General features: G+C 33.2%; 1 protein-coding gene across 5 annotated transcripts in view; it reads right to left on the bottom strand.

Moving 5' to 3' along the window:
• LOC148614562 (E3 ubiquitin-protein ligase rnf213-alpha-like) overlaps nucleotides 1-17,287 on the bottom strand; it is a 115,084-nt gene that overhangs the window by 9,249 nt on the left and 88,548 nt on the right. For 4 of the 5 annotated variants that reach the window (XM_088588728.1, XM_088588727.1, XM_088588732.1 and 1 more), the window contains exons 75-87: nucleotides 16,563-16,670; nucleotides 15,958-16,011; nucleotides 14,817-15,008; nucleotides 12,622-12,724; nucleotides 11,922-11,956; nucleotides 11,616-11,713; nucleotides 7,516-7,669; nucleotides 7,147-7,330; nucleotides 6,490-6,590; nucleotides 5,970-6,027; nucleotides 4,887-5,071; nucleotides 2,521-2,662; nucleotides 1,244-1,327 (exon numbers count right to left, since the gene is read on the bottom strand). In XM_088588728.1, coding sequence (XP_088444854.1) covers nucleotides 1,244-1,327; nucleotides 2,521-2,662; nucleotides 4,887-5,071; nucleotides 5,970-6,027; nucleotides 6,490-6,590; nucleotides 7,147-7,330; nucleotides 7,516-7,669; nucleotides 11,616-11,713; nucleotides 11,922-11,956; nucleotides 12,622-12,724; nucleotides 14,817-15,008; nucleotides 15,958-16,011; nucleotides 16,563-16,670 — 1,498 coding nt within the window. Of the gene's footprint in view, nucleotides 1-1,243; nucleotides 1,328-2,520; nucleotides 2,663-4,886; nucleotides 5,072-5,969; nucleotides 6,028-6,489; nucleotides 6,591-7,146; nucleotides 7,331-7,515; nucleotides 7,670-11,465; nucleotides 11,564-11,615; nucleotides 11,714-11,921; nucleotides 11,957-12,621; nucleotides 12,725-14,816; nucleotides 15,009-15,957; nucleotides 16,012-16,562; nucleotides 16,671-17,287 lie in introns of all 5 variants that reach the window. The other variant, XM_088588731.1, reaches the window with a different exon arrangement.

Here is a 17,287-nt window from a genome sequence, read left to right as displayed (position 1 = left end):
TCAGATAAAACAAGTCACAAACATTTAATTTAGGAGAAACTTTTTACATTTGAACTTGTCTATTCTTCCACATGAGTTATGTAAGTATTGATTTTTGAGGTGCACTAATTTTCGTTTTTTTTCCCTACTAAGGACGAAAAAAACACAAAAACACTACCAGTAATTATTTATTTACATACAATATAATGCTTATAATATTTTGAAACCAGAAAAATGTATACCCCAGGGAATATATTCACTTGACAGAATATGCAAAAATTAAAATGTTTACGGAATTCAAAAGTGCTGTATAATCTTACAACTTTTAGCAATCTTTCTAAAAATTTATATGTACCATTTTTTTTAACCTCTACGATCCAACACACTGTTTTTTTTTTAAACCATTTAAATTTTGTGTCATTACAAGAAGAATAGAACAAATTTTACTGTATTTCTTCAGGAGAAAAAGGCTAAACAATTCAACTACAAGTTTTACGAAATATTTAATCTGTTACCAGTAAGGCCAATTACAGTAAATTTCTTATTTTTCAGGCCATTTTTTTATGAAATCAATGAAGGGAATGCATTTCTACAGAAGTTTAAATCTTTATGGGCAACTTGGCGGGTGTTTCTAGAAAAACAGAGGACAATTACCCTACTGGTACACATGGTCCATGCTCCTAGTTGCTCATTAACTTTTGTTACTTTCTATGTATGATTTTAGTTGCTTTATGTTCTTTGTTGTGTGTGTCTGTTTTCCATGTCTGGTCTTTGTCCCTGGATTACATTCTTTTGATTTTCCCTAGAATCTTGGTTCTGTTTATTACTCTTTTCACATTTTCACTGTCCTCGAAAAAGTTTTGAGTGCTTTTTGTTTGTTTACAGACATAAGAAATGGTTTGAGAACCAAGAAGAAATTTCTAGTTGGCATCAATTAGGAAGGTAGACCTAGGGTAAGGGACACAACTGTTACAAACTATTGGAACATTTGTATCCACCACTTTACATCAATTTTATGTAAGCATCAAAATAACTTGGACTGATTTCATTCAGGTTCAAAGGAAAGCTTGAAAGTCTTAGGTAAAATTGAATATGAAATAAACATATCGCTGATTTAAAGAGTTATTTCCCTTACCCTAGGTCTACCTTCTTAAATAAAAGAAGCAAAGTTTGTTACCAATTTCCACCCTAATTAGAGCACATATCATATGTTCATTATATACTTTAACTAAATTTATAAACAGTACCTAATCTTTAATCTTACCATAATTTTCTAGAGATTCTCTGACACAGTTCCATGCCTCAACATAATCATCTAGTAAACTTCCAAATTCTTTTGACCGACGATCTAATAAAATAAAACAATGAAAGTGTGAATACATGTAAGTCCAATCAAAATGTATTCAAATAGTAACATATCCTAAATATCCTAAGTGTATTGATTTTTTAAAGAGATCAGAGAGAATCTAAATGTAATTATGGTCATCCCTGATGACTATCATATTTGAACTTGAACAATTATTTTAGAAAATGATGGTGGGGACCATTTGAGATTTTATTCTAAATAAAGTGCCAAACATTAACCTAGTCTCATCTGTCTCCTGACATCACATAACTTCAATGGCATGGCTTCAGATCTGTCAAAATTACAGTGCACCTCTATTAACAGTCCTATGCCTTAGCGGGTTGGCCTCACCACTGTCATACTCACCATGTCTCATCTATATCCTGACATACTCTATCCACAGTATGGTACCTTTGGTGTGTTGGCCTCACCAATGTCATACTCACCATGTCTAATCTATATCCTGACATACTCTATCCACAGTATGGTACCTTTGGTGTGTTGGCCTCACCAATGTCATACTCACCATGTCTAATCTATAACCTGACATACTCTATCCACAGTATGGTACCTTTGGTGTGTTGGCCTCACCAATGTCATACTCACCATGTCTAATATATAACCTGACATCCTCTATACACAGTATGGTACCTTTGGTGTGTTGGCCTCACCAATGTCATACTCACCTAGTCTCATCTATCTCCTGATATCCTCTATCCACAGTGTGGTACCTTTACTGTGTTGGCTTCACCTCTATCATACTCACCTTGTCTCATCTGTCTCTGACATCCCATACCTTCAGTGTGATGGCTTCACATCTGTCTAGTGTCTCCTGATATCCTCTTTCTACAGTGTGGTGGGTTTACCTCTGTCTAATATCTCCTACCATTCTCTATCTACAATGTGGTGGCTTTTTTTATTTATTGTTTAATGTCTCCTGATATCCTCTATATATAGTGTGGTGGCTTCACTCCTGTCTAACTCACCTTGTCTCATCTGCCTCCTGACATCCTCTACCTTCAGTGAGTTGGCTTCACCTCTCTAAGTCTAACTCACTTTGTCTCATCTGCCTCCTGACATCCTCTACCTTCAGTGAGTTGGTTTCACCTCTCTAAGTCTAACTCACCTTGTCTCATCTGCCTCCTGACATCCTCTACCTTCAGTGAGTTGGCTTCACCTCTCTATGTCTAACTCACCTTGTCTCATCTGCCTCCTGACATCTTCCACCTTCATTGTGGTGGCTTCAGCTCTGTCTAGTTTCTTGTTATATTTCTGTATCAGCATCTTCTGTAGTCTTATTATACTGGGTACAAATCTAATAGCTCTCAAATGATGTTCCTGTAAAGGACACAACTTTACAGTGAAAGCGATCTAATTTCAAAATATGAATTAAGACTGGTTTTTGGTTTACCAAGGTGTAAAATGCACTTAAATTGATAGAAAGGGACTTTAAGTGTCTGATAAGGTTTTCAAATTAGTCAATGGTTGGTTAATGCAGGTTTCTCTATACATACATGTATTAAGTAGCAGTCTTTCTAAAAATCAGAGAGGAGGTGATTCATGCATGTCAAAAACCTAAGGAATTCAATTTTATTTCTTATTCAGAATCAGTTACAGACCACATTACAAGTCATAGTTTTTTCATTTAAGTGTTGTGCTTTAGAGATAAAATTTATATAGATTGTACATAAAATTAGGTCTCACTAACCACTTCCGGGTCAAATGGCCACCCCCCCTATGTAGTACCAAAAACACACTGAACCTAGACATATGCATTGTAAGTGCATTATTTGTGTGTATTATGATTAAAAGTAGTCAAAATAAAGCTGAGAATGTGTACTTTAAAATCATATATGTAATTAACTACAAAAGTGTATGAATATTGTTTACATGTGTGAGTAATTTGCCTCCATGCTGTCAGTTAGCAGAACAGGTAAAAATATGGATTTTCAGTATTATTTATTCAAGTAAATTTTGTGAAGAATTTCTACTATGATCGTACCATTAGCATAATGATTTTGGAAGCCTTATTTTCCAAGCTTCACAACGGTATGCAGCTTTAAGATGTCATTTGTCCTGGGAATTCACAGTGAGACTTTGAAAATTACTTTTTTAACATGTAAAGTAATGGAAACGTTAGAAGTGGTTAGTGAGACCATAAATTAAATTATGGCATATTTCAGAGAAATGCATAATTTGAGGAAAATTGCCTTTCCTGGTCATTATTTCCATTTTCCCATAAAATCAGTATAGTGATATTGGTAATCTGGCTATATTTTAAGAGGTGCATTGTGCAAGGTATTTTAAAAAACAACATAGCAACAAGATTTTTATCAGTAACAGTGACTCATAACTTGACGTCATCCATGAAATACACAACGTCACTGCTTGGGATATTCAAAGTACTCAAATAGTCACACAGCACAGACTAAGAATCACACAGTAATGAAATAGGTATGATATAAATTGTTGAAATCTGTTCTTTTTTCATAATGATAAATGATATTTACTATTACAACTTCTTGAATTATCATAGGTATCAATTTGGTGTGACAAGTTAGTTAAAATTGTAATTTTTTAGTAATTTAGGGAAAATATCACTGAGGGGCATGATATAAAAATGACCATTTCTTTGTAGTCCTATGTCTGATTTTGATAGTTTTGGTCTTATTAGACTCACAATACCACAAGCTTTCATAAAATGTAAAAAAAGAAAAACATAAAAACTCATAAAATGTTTTTAAGGTCTCACTAACCACTTCCGGGTCAAATGGCCACCCCCCTATGTAGTACCAAAAACACACTGAACCTAGACATATGCATTGTAAGTGCATTATTTGTGTGTATTATGATTAAAAGTAGTCAAAATAAAGCTGAGAATGTGTACTTTAAAATCATATATGTAATTAACTACAAAAGTGTATGAATATTGTTTACATGTGTGAGTAATTTGCCTCCATGCTGTCAGTTAGCAGAACAGGTAAAAATGTGGATTTTCAGTATTATTTATTCAAGTAAATTTTGTGAAGAATTTCTACTATGATCGTACCATTAGCATAATGATTTTGGAAGCCTTATTTTCCAAGCTTCGCAACGGTATGCAGCTTTAAGATGTCATTTGTCCTGGGAATTCACAGTGAGACTTTGAAAATTACTTTTTTAACATGTAAAGTAATGGAAACGTTAGAAGTGGTTAGTGAGACCTTAGCTTCTTGAAAGAGTTATCATTCTTGATTTTGTTCAATTTGGTTGATTATAGTGGGAGATAAATGTATGATTTTCTCAAAAGTACAGATCTGAATATGGAAAGGACAACTTTCAGCATATGCAGATTGAAAAAGCATTGTTTGTTTGGTGGATTTTTCTTCATCATGAATCACTTTAATATGATTATTGTCTGAATTTTATTTGGACTGGTACTTAAACACTATGCAATGTAACTTTACGGCTAGCAAAAAACCTTTGTACAGGAAAAACTATTAAAAAAAAAACACTCTTGAAAATGTCCGACTTGTATGTAAAAATATACCATTCACATCAAAATATAATTTTAATAGTCTACCTCCTTCAAGAAAAGTCTAAGGATAGATAACTTCCTGTTGTCAGCATCCATATGTTGTTGTAGATGGTTAACAGTTATCATAGCCCTGTATCTCCATACTGCTGGAACTTCATGTAACATGTTGATGTCCTGTCCTTCCTGGGTTTTGTCTGTTTCATACAGAATTTGAAGCAGTGGATCAGAACCTGTAATAAAGAAATGAAAAAGGCTTCCTACAGCACTATTCTTTACATTTAATATACATCTTTCTGCATGGATAATATATAAATTGCATATAACAGAGGAAGTTTGTACTGCAGATAACAGGAGACACAGCTTCAGCAGGATATTGTCACTTTTTGTTTGAGTCTCCCGCAGAGAATGTGAGTGTATTAATCATGTGAAGAAATTAAAGTTCTGAGTACAATCGCCAATGCCATTGAACTTAAGAAGTCACAAGATATTTACATGAATTAGATGCTTATCATAATCCACTGATGGTAATTTGTTCTTTCTGTATTTCCAAAAAAGATTTATTATTTACAATGGGATCAGCGCTTTCACCACTACTAAAACCGCACATCCATACAATACCGATGATTCAAAATTTTATTCAAATTTCATTTCCATTTTTTTTTTCTTGTCAAAGCTGAAAACCCAGACTGCAAGCGAAGTAGAAGCTTCAAAAATGCAACAAAATTGTTTGTTGAAAAACTGTAAATACATGAACATAGGAAGTTTACTGTAGTAATAACCACTTCTTCCAAGTCAAGATACAATGTTCATTTAATGTGAGTCTCCAATTAATGTAAGTGACTGTAATTGTACCTATTTTCACAGGTGCTTAATTTTGCAATGACAGGTCTATGAGCATTCTTGGGTACTTATTTTTGTGATGACTGGTTTATGAGCATTCTCTTGCGTACTTATTTTTGCAAAAATTGCAGTTTTTGCAAGAAGAATAATGGTAGAAATTCTTTTTCGTATGTACGTAATTTCCCGGATAGTGCATGACTGCCAAATTTGTAAAAATAAGTATCACAAAAATAGGTACAATTACATTAGTACATGTTTTTTATGCATCATCATAAAAGTGAAACCTACCAAGTCTTTTGTCATTCAAAATCTGCGTATTGTTGGCTTTAATTATATTTTCCATGTCCTAAAAATAGGAAATATACTTGTCAATACTCGGGTACAACTACTTACAATAAACAGCTGCTCTAGGGTACTTGATCACAAATTGAGAAAAAATTCAAACCAAAAACAGCTCCATTTCATTATAATATATATTCTACCAAAATTGATATTAAAATTCCTAAAAACATTTTTGAGTTATTGTTTAAGGTGTGGACAAATACACAGAAGGATGGACAATCAAATATCTTACAAATAATATATCATGATTTAAAACAATATCAAAAGTATAGGTAGGAAAGCAAGGACATTTAGACTTTCTGCTTTCTGTTTGGTAACCATGGGGACATTAAATATTTATCTATTTCTATAGGTAACAATTTGGCATGTGGACACTCCTGCTAATTCAAATGCTAGCTGTGTCACTTCAAATGACCTGAATATAGTTCACAAAAAGCAGTGTATGAACAACAGAAACTAGACTCACCTGAAGAATAGGGTCAATATATCTTTTAGAGAAATCCTCCTCCCATTTTGCTCGAGATCCTTTATCAACCAGACTACAGATATTTGGTGGAATAGCTTCACCTTTGAATAGAAATCATCAAAATACAACATCAAAATCTAATAATATAAAAAAAACTCCTAACTCTGTCTGACTACTTATGATTAAATCATTTACAGTACTTTAACATCAGCAATGAACATACAACTACAAGGGAAATTTTTGAAGTCAAAAAGTTAACAGATTACTTTCTCAGGGAGGTTTATAATTGAACTTCGGAATGCCACAATCTAATATACAAAAATCAAAAGCAACTTCCATGAAGCCAACTAGCAGACCATTATAAACCTGAGTGTATAAAATGGGAACAAATATTGCTATTAAAGATGTCCTTTTTTGAGCTGTTTTCTTTTTTTCTTTCATATTCTTCAATTTTCTATAGTTTTTCAAAAAAGGTAACAAAATTTCATACTAAAGTATCTTGTCAAGGCCTGGATGATTTCACAATATACATTTCGTTACTCCTTATATGACATTATAATACCACACTACTGTATAGTCATAATAATTTCATCTCTTAATTAAAAGTACTTTTTATCCGTTCACTAAAAAGTATGATCTAATACACAATAATCTTACTTATAACTCTCATGGTATGTTCATTCATAACTCTAGCCAGTAGGAAGTGCATCAAAACCAAGATATCATCTTTATTTTTGCCAAGAACATTTTGTATTGAGGCAAGATCGAGGTTGATATGCTCCATCAGATATGTGGCAACTTCTTCCTCCCTAATATTTGGTTTGACAGACTGACATATTGCCTGAAAGTTTATCAATAAACTGTAAGCTATAAATCAAAGAAATATAACAAATAAAGTAGATTTAATTTACTTGTTACTTGGTTTTGTCAATTGAAAAATGCAATAGAATAAATTATTGTTTTTACAGCAGCCGCTATTGAAGAAGTACCATCATCCACATGATAATTAATGTCTGAATACCTTACCTGCTTATTTAGATTGGCCCCAACATACATGGAGACATGTGTCAGAAGCCTGAGAATGGCAAAAGCTGGTCTACTAAGTTTTCTCTCTGGGGCTGTGATTGGTCCTAACCCAGTTGCTCTACCAAGGATGTGTCCTGTCTCTGTTCTGTCACGGCTGATCATAAAATAAAAAACAATTATTTTCTTCGGCAGAGATCAAAAAAATAATTGCCATATATGATGTGCTCACTTCAAGATCAAGCTCTTCTTGACAATAATACTACAGTGGGCACCAGAAATAACGTTAACTAAAGGATATTCGAACAGAAAGTGTCAATAACCAAAATATGATCATTAGCTCATAAGAAGTCAAATCTAAATGAGTCTAATGTACTTGAAATACAGCTTTGAATAAGTGTTTTTTGCAGGGAAGAGAAGATTTTAACCCTTCCTAACCTAAGTATGAATTTTTTTTTTCACTGCTACATGTATCTCACAGAACTGTTTTGTTACATATATTCAGGATTTTTTTGTCAGATTTTTTAAGCAGAAAAGTAAACAAACCTCCTAACAAAAACAAAATAAAACAAACAAATAAAAAAATTTAAAAAAAATACAGAAGAAAAGGGGAAAGATCAAGATTCACATAGTACATCTTTTTTTAAGAAAATGACTCAGTGCTTATAATGATCTTTGTTATGTTTTATAATCATTACATTTTCTTGTAAATTGTAAATTGTTAATTTTTATTCACTTCATAGGATAGTTTATTTTGCCAACTTTGACCGATTAACTAAGTCTATCGCACAACAAATTTCTGACAAATTTCTCAGCAGATCTGGCGATTCATTTCTTTTTACAGCAAAATTCAGGACTAATACATTAATACAAATAATCAATATGTCAAATTTGAACAAATTTGGTTGCAATTAACAGGTCCGGTAAATGCATTTCATGGTTGAGTTGATGGATGTCAGAAAATGATCATGTGATACACAAGGGAAAATCCCAATAAATTGAAAGTTAAAAAAATCACATATTTTAAAACCTGTTTAGTCAAACAAACCTCATAGATAACATATAATAGCAATTCTAATCATTTTAAAACGATTTTTTGTGAAATACAACTTAAAAAGTATTTTTTTTAAATTTCACCCTGAAACAGCCTTAACTTTCATGCGTTTTGTCTTGAACTTCTGAAATTTATAGAGTCTCCTGAAATAACTTACTTGTAGTCTAACAATGTAACCCAAATGAATATCATCCTTATTATTTTCTGTGCTTGTAATTAATTTCCTCATCAACATGATAACAAATTTTCTGAATTGCTTCATCTTTCCTTAGGGCCTCAGGGAGTTTAGTTCTGGTAACTACAGTCGTTGGACATAACTGAGTTCCCAAAATGCCTGACGTCAAACCACAAATTTTCTGTCTCGAAAGATTGTCACCTTTTATCTTTGAGTTATCCCTTTGAATCAATTTAGAAATGTCACAAATGTGTCATTTGTGTCATATTATCAATTGATGACGTTATTTATGTGTGTACACAAGTGTACGGTAAATAATCGTCAGCTTTCAAGATGGCACCGCAGTGTAAACAAATGACACCAGAGGAAAAACAAATAATCATAGGTCGGACAGAGCAAGGATTTTCTAGACATAAAATTGCAAAAATGACAGAGAAGAACAGGAAAATCATCAGTAAATTTCTCAAAAGGTATGGAGAAAGGGGATCAGAAGAAAACATCCCACGAACGGGAAGGAAGAAAAATGGACATGCGGGACGAAAGGAAACTTTTGTTCGTTTGTTGAAGTCAGATCGCGTAAACTTAATGAAATAACTGAGGCTTATAATGGACAAACATTGAACCCAGTGTCATCTAAAACTTTCCGACAACAATTTAAGTTTGAAGGGTTCAATCGGCGACCTGTAACTAAGAAGACCACCATTTCTGCAGTGAACCAGGAGAAGAGGAAACAATTTTGTCACGCAAAATTACATTAGACAGTGGAAGAACATTGGAAAAGGTAATTTTTAGTGATAAGACAAAAGTTGAGATCGGAAATGACAACAAAGTGTATGTGTGGCGTAAACCTGATGAAAAATTCAGGCCTGAATGTAATAGGTTGTATCGTACAGAAAACTATCCAACCGAAGTTCTCTGTCATGTTTTGGGGTTGTATTACTTACTTTGGTGTTGGCACCCTTACACCAGTGAAAAGAAACATGAACAGTGTTAAGTATATTGAGGTTTTGGATGAAAATTTATGGCCTGTGATAGCCTGATAGCTATAAACTTCCCTGCGGACCCATACATTTTCCAAGAGGAAAACGCTCCTTGTCATGTGTCCCGACACTGAAATCAGTGGAAGACTGATAACGATATTTCAACTTTACCATGGCCTCCACAGAGCCCAGATATGAATATTATTGAAAATGGGTAGAAAGTGCTCAAATTCAAGCTTCAAAGAAGAATCGGTGAGATAAGAAATGCAGAGGACTTAAAAACAGTTGTAGCCGAAATCTGGACATCCCTTCAACTCCATTATATTCTGAGCGTATACCATTCAATTCCAGCACAAATCAGAACAGTACTGAGGTCGAAGGGATTCATAACCAAGTATTAAAAGTATAAGGTAGGTGAAATTACTTCATTCAAGCCTCTTTTACATTTTATTATGGTGCTCCAAAACGTTAGTTAGAATGATGTCGGCCATTTTGGGAACTGAGTTATGTCCAACAACTGTAGTATTAACGTCTTGCAGTACAGAGTGCTATTATGATCATTGGTAAATTAATATCATTATATTAAGGTAGATCAAACCTATTACACAGAACTTTTATTTCTGTCATCTTGCAAAATCATACAGAAGTACTGTATTTACTTTCAATGAGCAAATAGTGTTTGCAAAGATGCAAAAGCATTGTCTTTAAAATATTTAAAACATTTTAAGCATGAACCTACACATGGTAAAATTACAAACATTAATTTGAAAAACCCTCTATCAAGGGGAAGATAATTGACAGGAACATTTTCTATAGAAAAGTAACGAGAGTTTAATATGACAAAAAAAAAGTTTAGTGACCTCCAATTTTCTTTTTGAAATATGAAATAATGCCACATAAGTGTTCTTTATACAAATTTTAAAGAAAAAGACTTATGGATGAAAATTTATGGCCTTTGATAACCTGTGATAGCAAGACACTTCCCTGTGGACCCATACATTTTCCAAGAGGACAACGCTCCTTGTCATGTGTCCTGACACTCAAAGCAGTGGAAGACTGACAATGATATTTCAACTTTACTATGGCCTCCACAGAGCCCAAAATTCTATAAACCAGTTTTTTTTATAGTGAACAAAACAGTGAATTTACGTAAAATGTAAAAAAAAATCTCCAATATTAAGGCTCAATTATGTCGGAATTATGTTTGGTGACCAATATCTTTATTTTAAAATTTTACAATATGTTTTTAAAATCATCTCTTTGAAAAAATTGGGAAATCTATCCATTAGGTATGATCTACCTTCATAGTATTAGACAGATGTACATTAATGGCATGATGGTGTCAAGCAAAGAATATCATCACAAAGGCACCAGAAAATAGAACAGGGAATAGTTGTGGAAATGAAACATTCAGATCAAGGGATATTAAGACAAAGTTTTGTGGAAGTTACATGACTTAACTTGTACAATATTTCTTCAAATATGTATTTAAATGTAAATTACCAGTCAAGTTGTTTAATTTTAATTGATTGTGAAAAAATAGCACCCAGGGAAAAAAACAACTGCAATTAATGTATATATTAAGTTTTATCAATTAATAATCAATGTATGAACTTAAATATAATTTAAATATAGAACTAGTGTTGGGTGTTATTTTAGACAGAAAAGTGTAAAAATTTCCATCAAATAGCTGCTCCAAGCAAGCATAGAGACAAAACATTTTTGCAAGGACACAAAATCCTACCCTTCATCTAACAGATTGCCCGGTCTAAGCACATGACCCTGTCCACCTATTTCACTGCCACACTCCTTACAACGTGCCACGACGTATGCCCTGCCACACTGAAAAAAGAACTCAAACAATAAGTAAAGACAAGTTTTATCATTATCTTACCCCTGATCCAGCTCATTTCCAGGTCTGAGGTTATATCCCTCCCCACCTATCTCTCGGCCACAGGCTTTACATGTAACGACTGTTGTCGGCCGACCACACTGGAAATACATTCATGGACCATGCAGTGTTATGATTTCAAACATTCATTTCAATAGCTCTCAATATACTAAAAACTCCAGTAAATATGAATTTCACAATTCATTTAGCATTTAAATAGCAAATACTTCATTTATCTTTAAGACTCTACAATGTTTCAAAGATGATTCATGATAAATTCTCAACTATAAGCACTATCTTTTTACTTACATTTCCAATAATATAGGGGTGACCATTAGGACATCCTGGAAATGAAAAAGGCAAATAATGAAATACATGTATATATAAGACACCATATAAATATGAAGTTGTCCAGTTGTATCCAAGTTAGCTGCAGTAAATAAAAATCCATACTATGTTAAAATAACCTACAGTGTTTTGGATCCTAACTGACAATGACTGTTGAAAATTTTTCAAAGCTTACATGAGAAACACATTTCTATCATGTACAGGTACAGTCTCTGAACCAATCCGTGCAACAATTTGAAGGATCGATAACCATTGACTGATTAATTGCTGACGGATCGATGATTGGTGACCGATCTGATCGCAGTTGTGTTATATAAAATGGCGTAATATCTGTTCAAAATAAAAGAAATATTAAATAATAAAAGTATAAATTGATGCTTAAATCTATTACATTATGTAAATATGTGTAAAATTAACAGAGTAAAACCCTAAAATACATTGACCGCTCTGTGGTCACGTGATGCAATCACCAGTTTAATGGACCAGTTTGACGGATCGATGACTGACCGGAAACTGATAGGTGATCGATGACCGATCGCAATTTGCATTGCACGGATTGGTTCAGGTACTGTAGTTCTACAAATTTTGAAACTAAAAGATACTAATCAAACTTTTAGCTTGTAGAATTGATCCTCTTCAGAAATGATTTGTTGATACGTACTGTAGAAAACAGAATTTTCATTAGGATTTTGTTGTCTAGCTGCTAACACTGCTTCCTTTATCTCAGCAAGCTCATCCTGGGGCATTGTTGGATAGAAGGATGTCTACATATAAAGCATTAAACTGTTTAATCAGTTAATTAATAATAAAACAGATATTCCAATACACAATGACAGATTAAACAGCCAAGCTAAAGCACAATATATACATTTTTTTTCCATTATTTTTCAATGTTAAAGTAAAAAAATCATGAAATGAATAATTAAAAACTGCAATATTCTTTCATCAAGTGGAAAAGTGTAACAACTAAAAATGTATCTATCATAGGTTGCATAATGAGCGAAAATTGAATATCCTAAAATATCACTTAACTTCAATATTATAAAAAGAGCCTTAGCAAGTTTGTTTTGATGATGAAATTAAACTAGAAAAAACCTGTTAGCAATGCTCTCTAACTAGATACCCCAACTACCCGTTCAGTAATATGTACATTCTGACCTACAACTACCCGTTCAGTAATAAGTACATTCTGACCTACAACTACCCGTTCAGTAATAAGTACATTCTGACCTACAACTACCCGTTCAGTAATAAGTACATTCTGACCTACAACTACCCGTTCAGTAATAAGTACATTCTGACCTACAACTACCCGTTCAGTAATATGTACATTCTGACCTACAACTACCCGTTCAGTAATATGTACATTCTGACCTACAACTTGAATTGGATCAAAATCCTAAATAGAGGTGCATAATAGGAACATGTAATAAACATGATAAAGTCCCTGTGAAAGTTTCCTTCAATTCCATTCAGTGGTACAAGACGTGTTATAGACAAGAGATGGGTCCCCCATTGTCCCCATATTCACAAATGATAAAGCCCATGTATCCCCAATTGATTTGGATATAAATCTAAAATAGGATATGCCTGATTGGAACATGTAATAAACATGATAAAGTTTCTGTGAATGTTTTATTCAATTCCATTCAGAGGTATAGAAGGAGAAAGGAATAAGAGATGGGTCCCCATATTCACAAATGACAAAGTCCATATTTTGCTGTGTGAAACCCCGAAATTGATTCTGATAAAATTCCTGTGAAAATTTCATTCAATTCCATTCAGTTGTATAGGAGGAGTAATGAATAAGAGATGAGCCACCCATTGTCCCCATATTCACAAATGACAAAGTCCATGTTAACCCCAAATTAGATTCAGATCTAAATCTAAAATAGGAGATGCAAAATGGGAATACGTAATTAAGTTCTGTGAAAGTTTCATTCAATTCCATTCAGTGGTAAAGAAGGAGTAACGAATAAGAGATGGGTACCTCCTGTGTAATGGAAGGAAGGAAGTACGGATGGAAGGGAGGACATCCCAATTACTATATATCCACCATTTCCAAAGTGAGTGGTGTAATAATAACACAAGTTGATATTTTGCAATATTAAAAATTCATGAATTATAACACCTTTTCCCTATAATTTCCTTAGCATATCTGTCTGCTTGACATTCGGCATCTGCCAAGAAACATAACAATGTTGCTTCGTCCAATCAGATTTTATTGGCAAAGCATCACAACCACACATAAAACCAATCACAATGGCAATTTTTCTATATCACTAGTTTATATCACATCGTCCCATGATGTGATACACAAAATATCTAGCTATCACTAGTTTATATCACATCGTCCCATGATGTGATACACAAAATATCTAGCTGTCCAAGAATTAGATAAAACAACCAAATGATAGAGAATTTATACAGGACATTTGATGCTCCCTCCCAATATCCTAATATCTAAAGAGCTTACATACATTTATGGGTACAGATAATCAGACAGCAATAAATTTAAGGTACCTGATTTTAGAGTTATCTATGAATGAATGAACAGACAGACAGACAGATGGACAATGGTAAGCAATATGCCTTTCACGAGATTGGGACACATTTACTTCTTGATTTACAATTTATGCAATTTTACGTTTATAATGTTTTAGATATGAAACTACAATATCCACAAATTTTCTGTTTGTGGAAATTAATGGGTAGAAAGTTTAATGTATAAAATCTGGATTTCAAAAAATCATAAAGTCATCCTAAATCTGTTCAGCTTAATCTTATTACACTATCCTTACTATGAAATGATAGATCCCTCTTAATGCTAAATTAGGAACAGGTATAAATACTAACCACCATACTTAGTGGATCAAGAGCAATTCTCTGAAGAGGACTCAGCAGAGTTGTCTTCCCTGGAATCTGTGACATTAGTATAAAATAATGAGTCAGTAGACAGGCAATATTTTGGTCAGCCAGATCCATACCAGGGTTTATGTTGCCTGGGATTGTCCATAACGTGTTCGTCAGTATTCTCTGAGCTACCTCCTAAAGAAAAGATAGACAACACAGTATAAAGAGAATTACTGACATAATCATTTCATTTATTTTACATATGCCCCATAAGAAGTATGGTTCAATGAGAAGATTCATGGATTGTAGTGTCATTTTAAATAAAATGCTAGGACATGTATGCAAAAAAAACACACACAAATAGACATTGCCCCCTAACAGGACTAATACCTCCCAAAGCCTGTTGAACCCTGTAGATTTGGGGACCAATGTGGATATACCATTCATTTTGGACACAACTTTATGGTGGATAAACTATGCACTTTTGACAATTTGCTGCCATTTCTAAAACCCCAAACACCAAACAACATCAGTAATATTTTTTTTATTGACAACACAATAACAGAATATGACTAACTCCTGCCTCCTCATTAAGGAGGAGTTTTTGACAACACATCAGACCAAATTTCGCTGAAAAATGCTTAAGTTCCAAAGACCATAATTTCTAAACATAAATTCCTGAAAAATATGCACCTTACAATATGGTAATTTAACTGCCCTTTAAGTTTTATAACAATCCTGAGAGTCACTGAGGAGCAGTTACGGACAATGCATGAGACCAAGATTGGCTGAAAAACCCCTAAGTTCTACATTTTGTCAAAACAGAACTATAAATTCCTGACAGTAAGCACATCTCTATGTGGTTATATTACATCCCACAAAATTTTATATTAATGATGTAAGCTGTTTAGAATAGTTTGGACAGACGGACTGATGGACAGGCAAACAAGGTGAAACCTATATATCTCCTAACTGTTTGCTGAGGGCATAACTATATCAATCATGATCTACTGTATTTGAAGCAGATGTCATTACCAGTATTTTCAATCAAAAGGCATACAAATGAAACAAATCGACAAAATTCATTTGTGCACTCATTTAAAACATAAGTTTCTGTTTGTCATCTGAAGCTATATTACCATACCTTATTTTTTATTATAGCATGACTGGCGATATATTCTTGAATGAAATTTTTCCCCTGTAAATATAAATAAATATATGTTTATAGATAAACATAGAGTTTCATAACACAGTACATAAGGACATTTACTAATTCAGACTTTGTCTAATTTTAAATACCCTCACAATGTACTGACCTGCTAGAGAGTGAGGTAGTTGCTTATTTTTAATTTTTTGTGTATGTTTTCAATGTCTTCAGGTTATATGTATTTTTCCATTGGTGTAATCTTGGCCTTGTCTCCCACTTTCCAATTAGTACTCCTGCTTTTCTAGTTATTTTTACGACGCAATAGGTATAGCATCACATTTAACCCTTTGACCTTAAGGACACTCTTCTATGGAAACGCAAGTCACCTGATCGCAGTTCTTTTTCCCGATTGGCAAAATACTGATAACGGAAAAAACTTTATCGGAACCTTAAAAACTGCGTGCCATGTGTTATTTTCTTGAAAGAAATGTAGAAACTTAGAAGTAAAAAAGAACAAAATTTTACTGCGTCGGCTATCTTTTTTTTTTTTAAATATAGTACTTGTTTTATATTATTACATAATCAATATTCCTTTATCTTACCTTATCTGAAAACTTCTTAGGTTGATCCCCATATACATTGTTCATTGTTATCTCTCTGTGCAGAGCCAGGAGTAACTTAATCATTATCTGCCATTCATTTGGTGGGTTCTAGAAATAATCAGTCTACATTTTACATTTACATAAGGAAAGGTCTCATAAACCACTACCGGGTCAAATGCCCATTCCCCTGTGTAGTTCCAAAAACACACTGAACCTAGACCTATGCATTGTAAGTGCATTATTTGTATGTATTCTGATTAAAAGAAGTCAAAATAAAGCTGAGAATGTGTACTTTAAAACCATATATGTAATTTACAACAAAAGTGTATGAATATTGTTTACATGTGTGAGTAATTTGCCTCCATGCTGTCAGTTAGCAGAAAAGGTAATAATGTGGATTTTCAGCATTATTTATTCAAGTAAATTTTGTGAAGAATTTCTAAAATCATCGTACCATTAGCATAATGATTTTGAAGCCTTATTTTCCCAGCTGTGCAATAGTATGCAATTTTAAGATCTCATTTATCCTGGGAATTCACAGTGAAACTTTGAAACTTACATTTTTAAGATGTAAAGTAATGGAAACATTAGAAGTGGTTAGTGAGACCAAAGCTCATTTATGCATTGTGTATACAACACATAGAACAGACAGTGATTTCCTTCATACATTTGTTTTTATTTTGCAATAATGCCTATCTAATTAGCATATGTCTATTCAAATATTG

The sequence above is a fragment of the Perna viridis genome, chromosome 6 (assembly GCF_037379345.1).
Source record: "Perna viridis isolate PV_CMFRI_1.1 ecotype Kerala chromosome 6, ASM3737934v1, whole genome shotgun sequence".
Taxonomy (NCBI): domain Eukaryota; kingdom Metazoa; phylum Mollusca; class Bivalvia; order Mytilida; family Mytilidae; genus Perna; species Perna viridis.
This window is presented reverse-complemented; position numbering and strand designations above follow the sequence as displayed.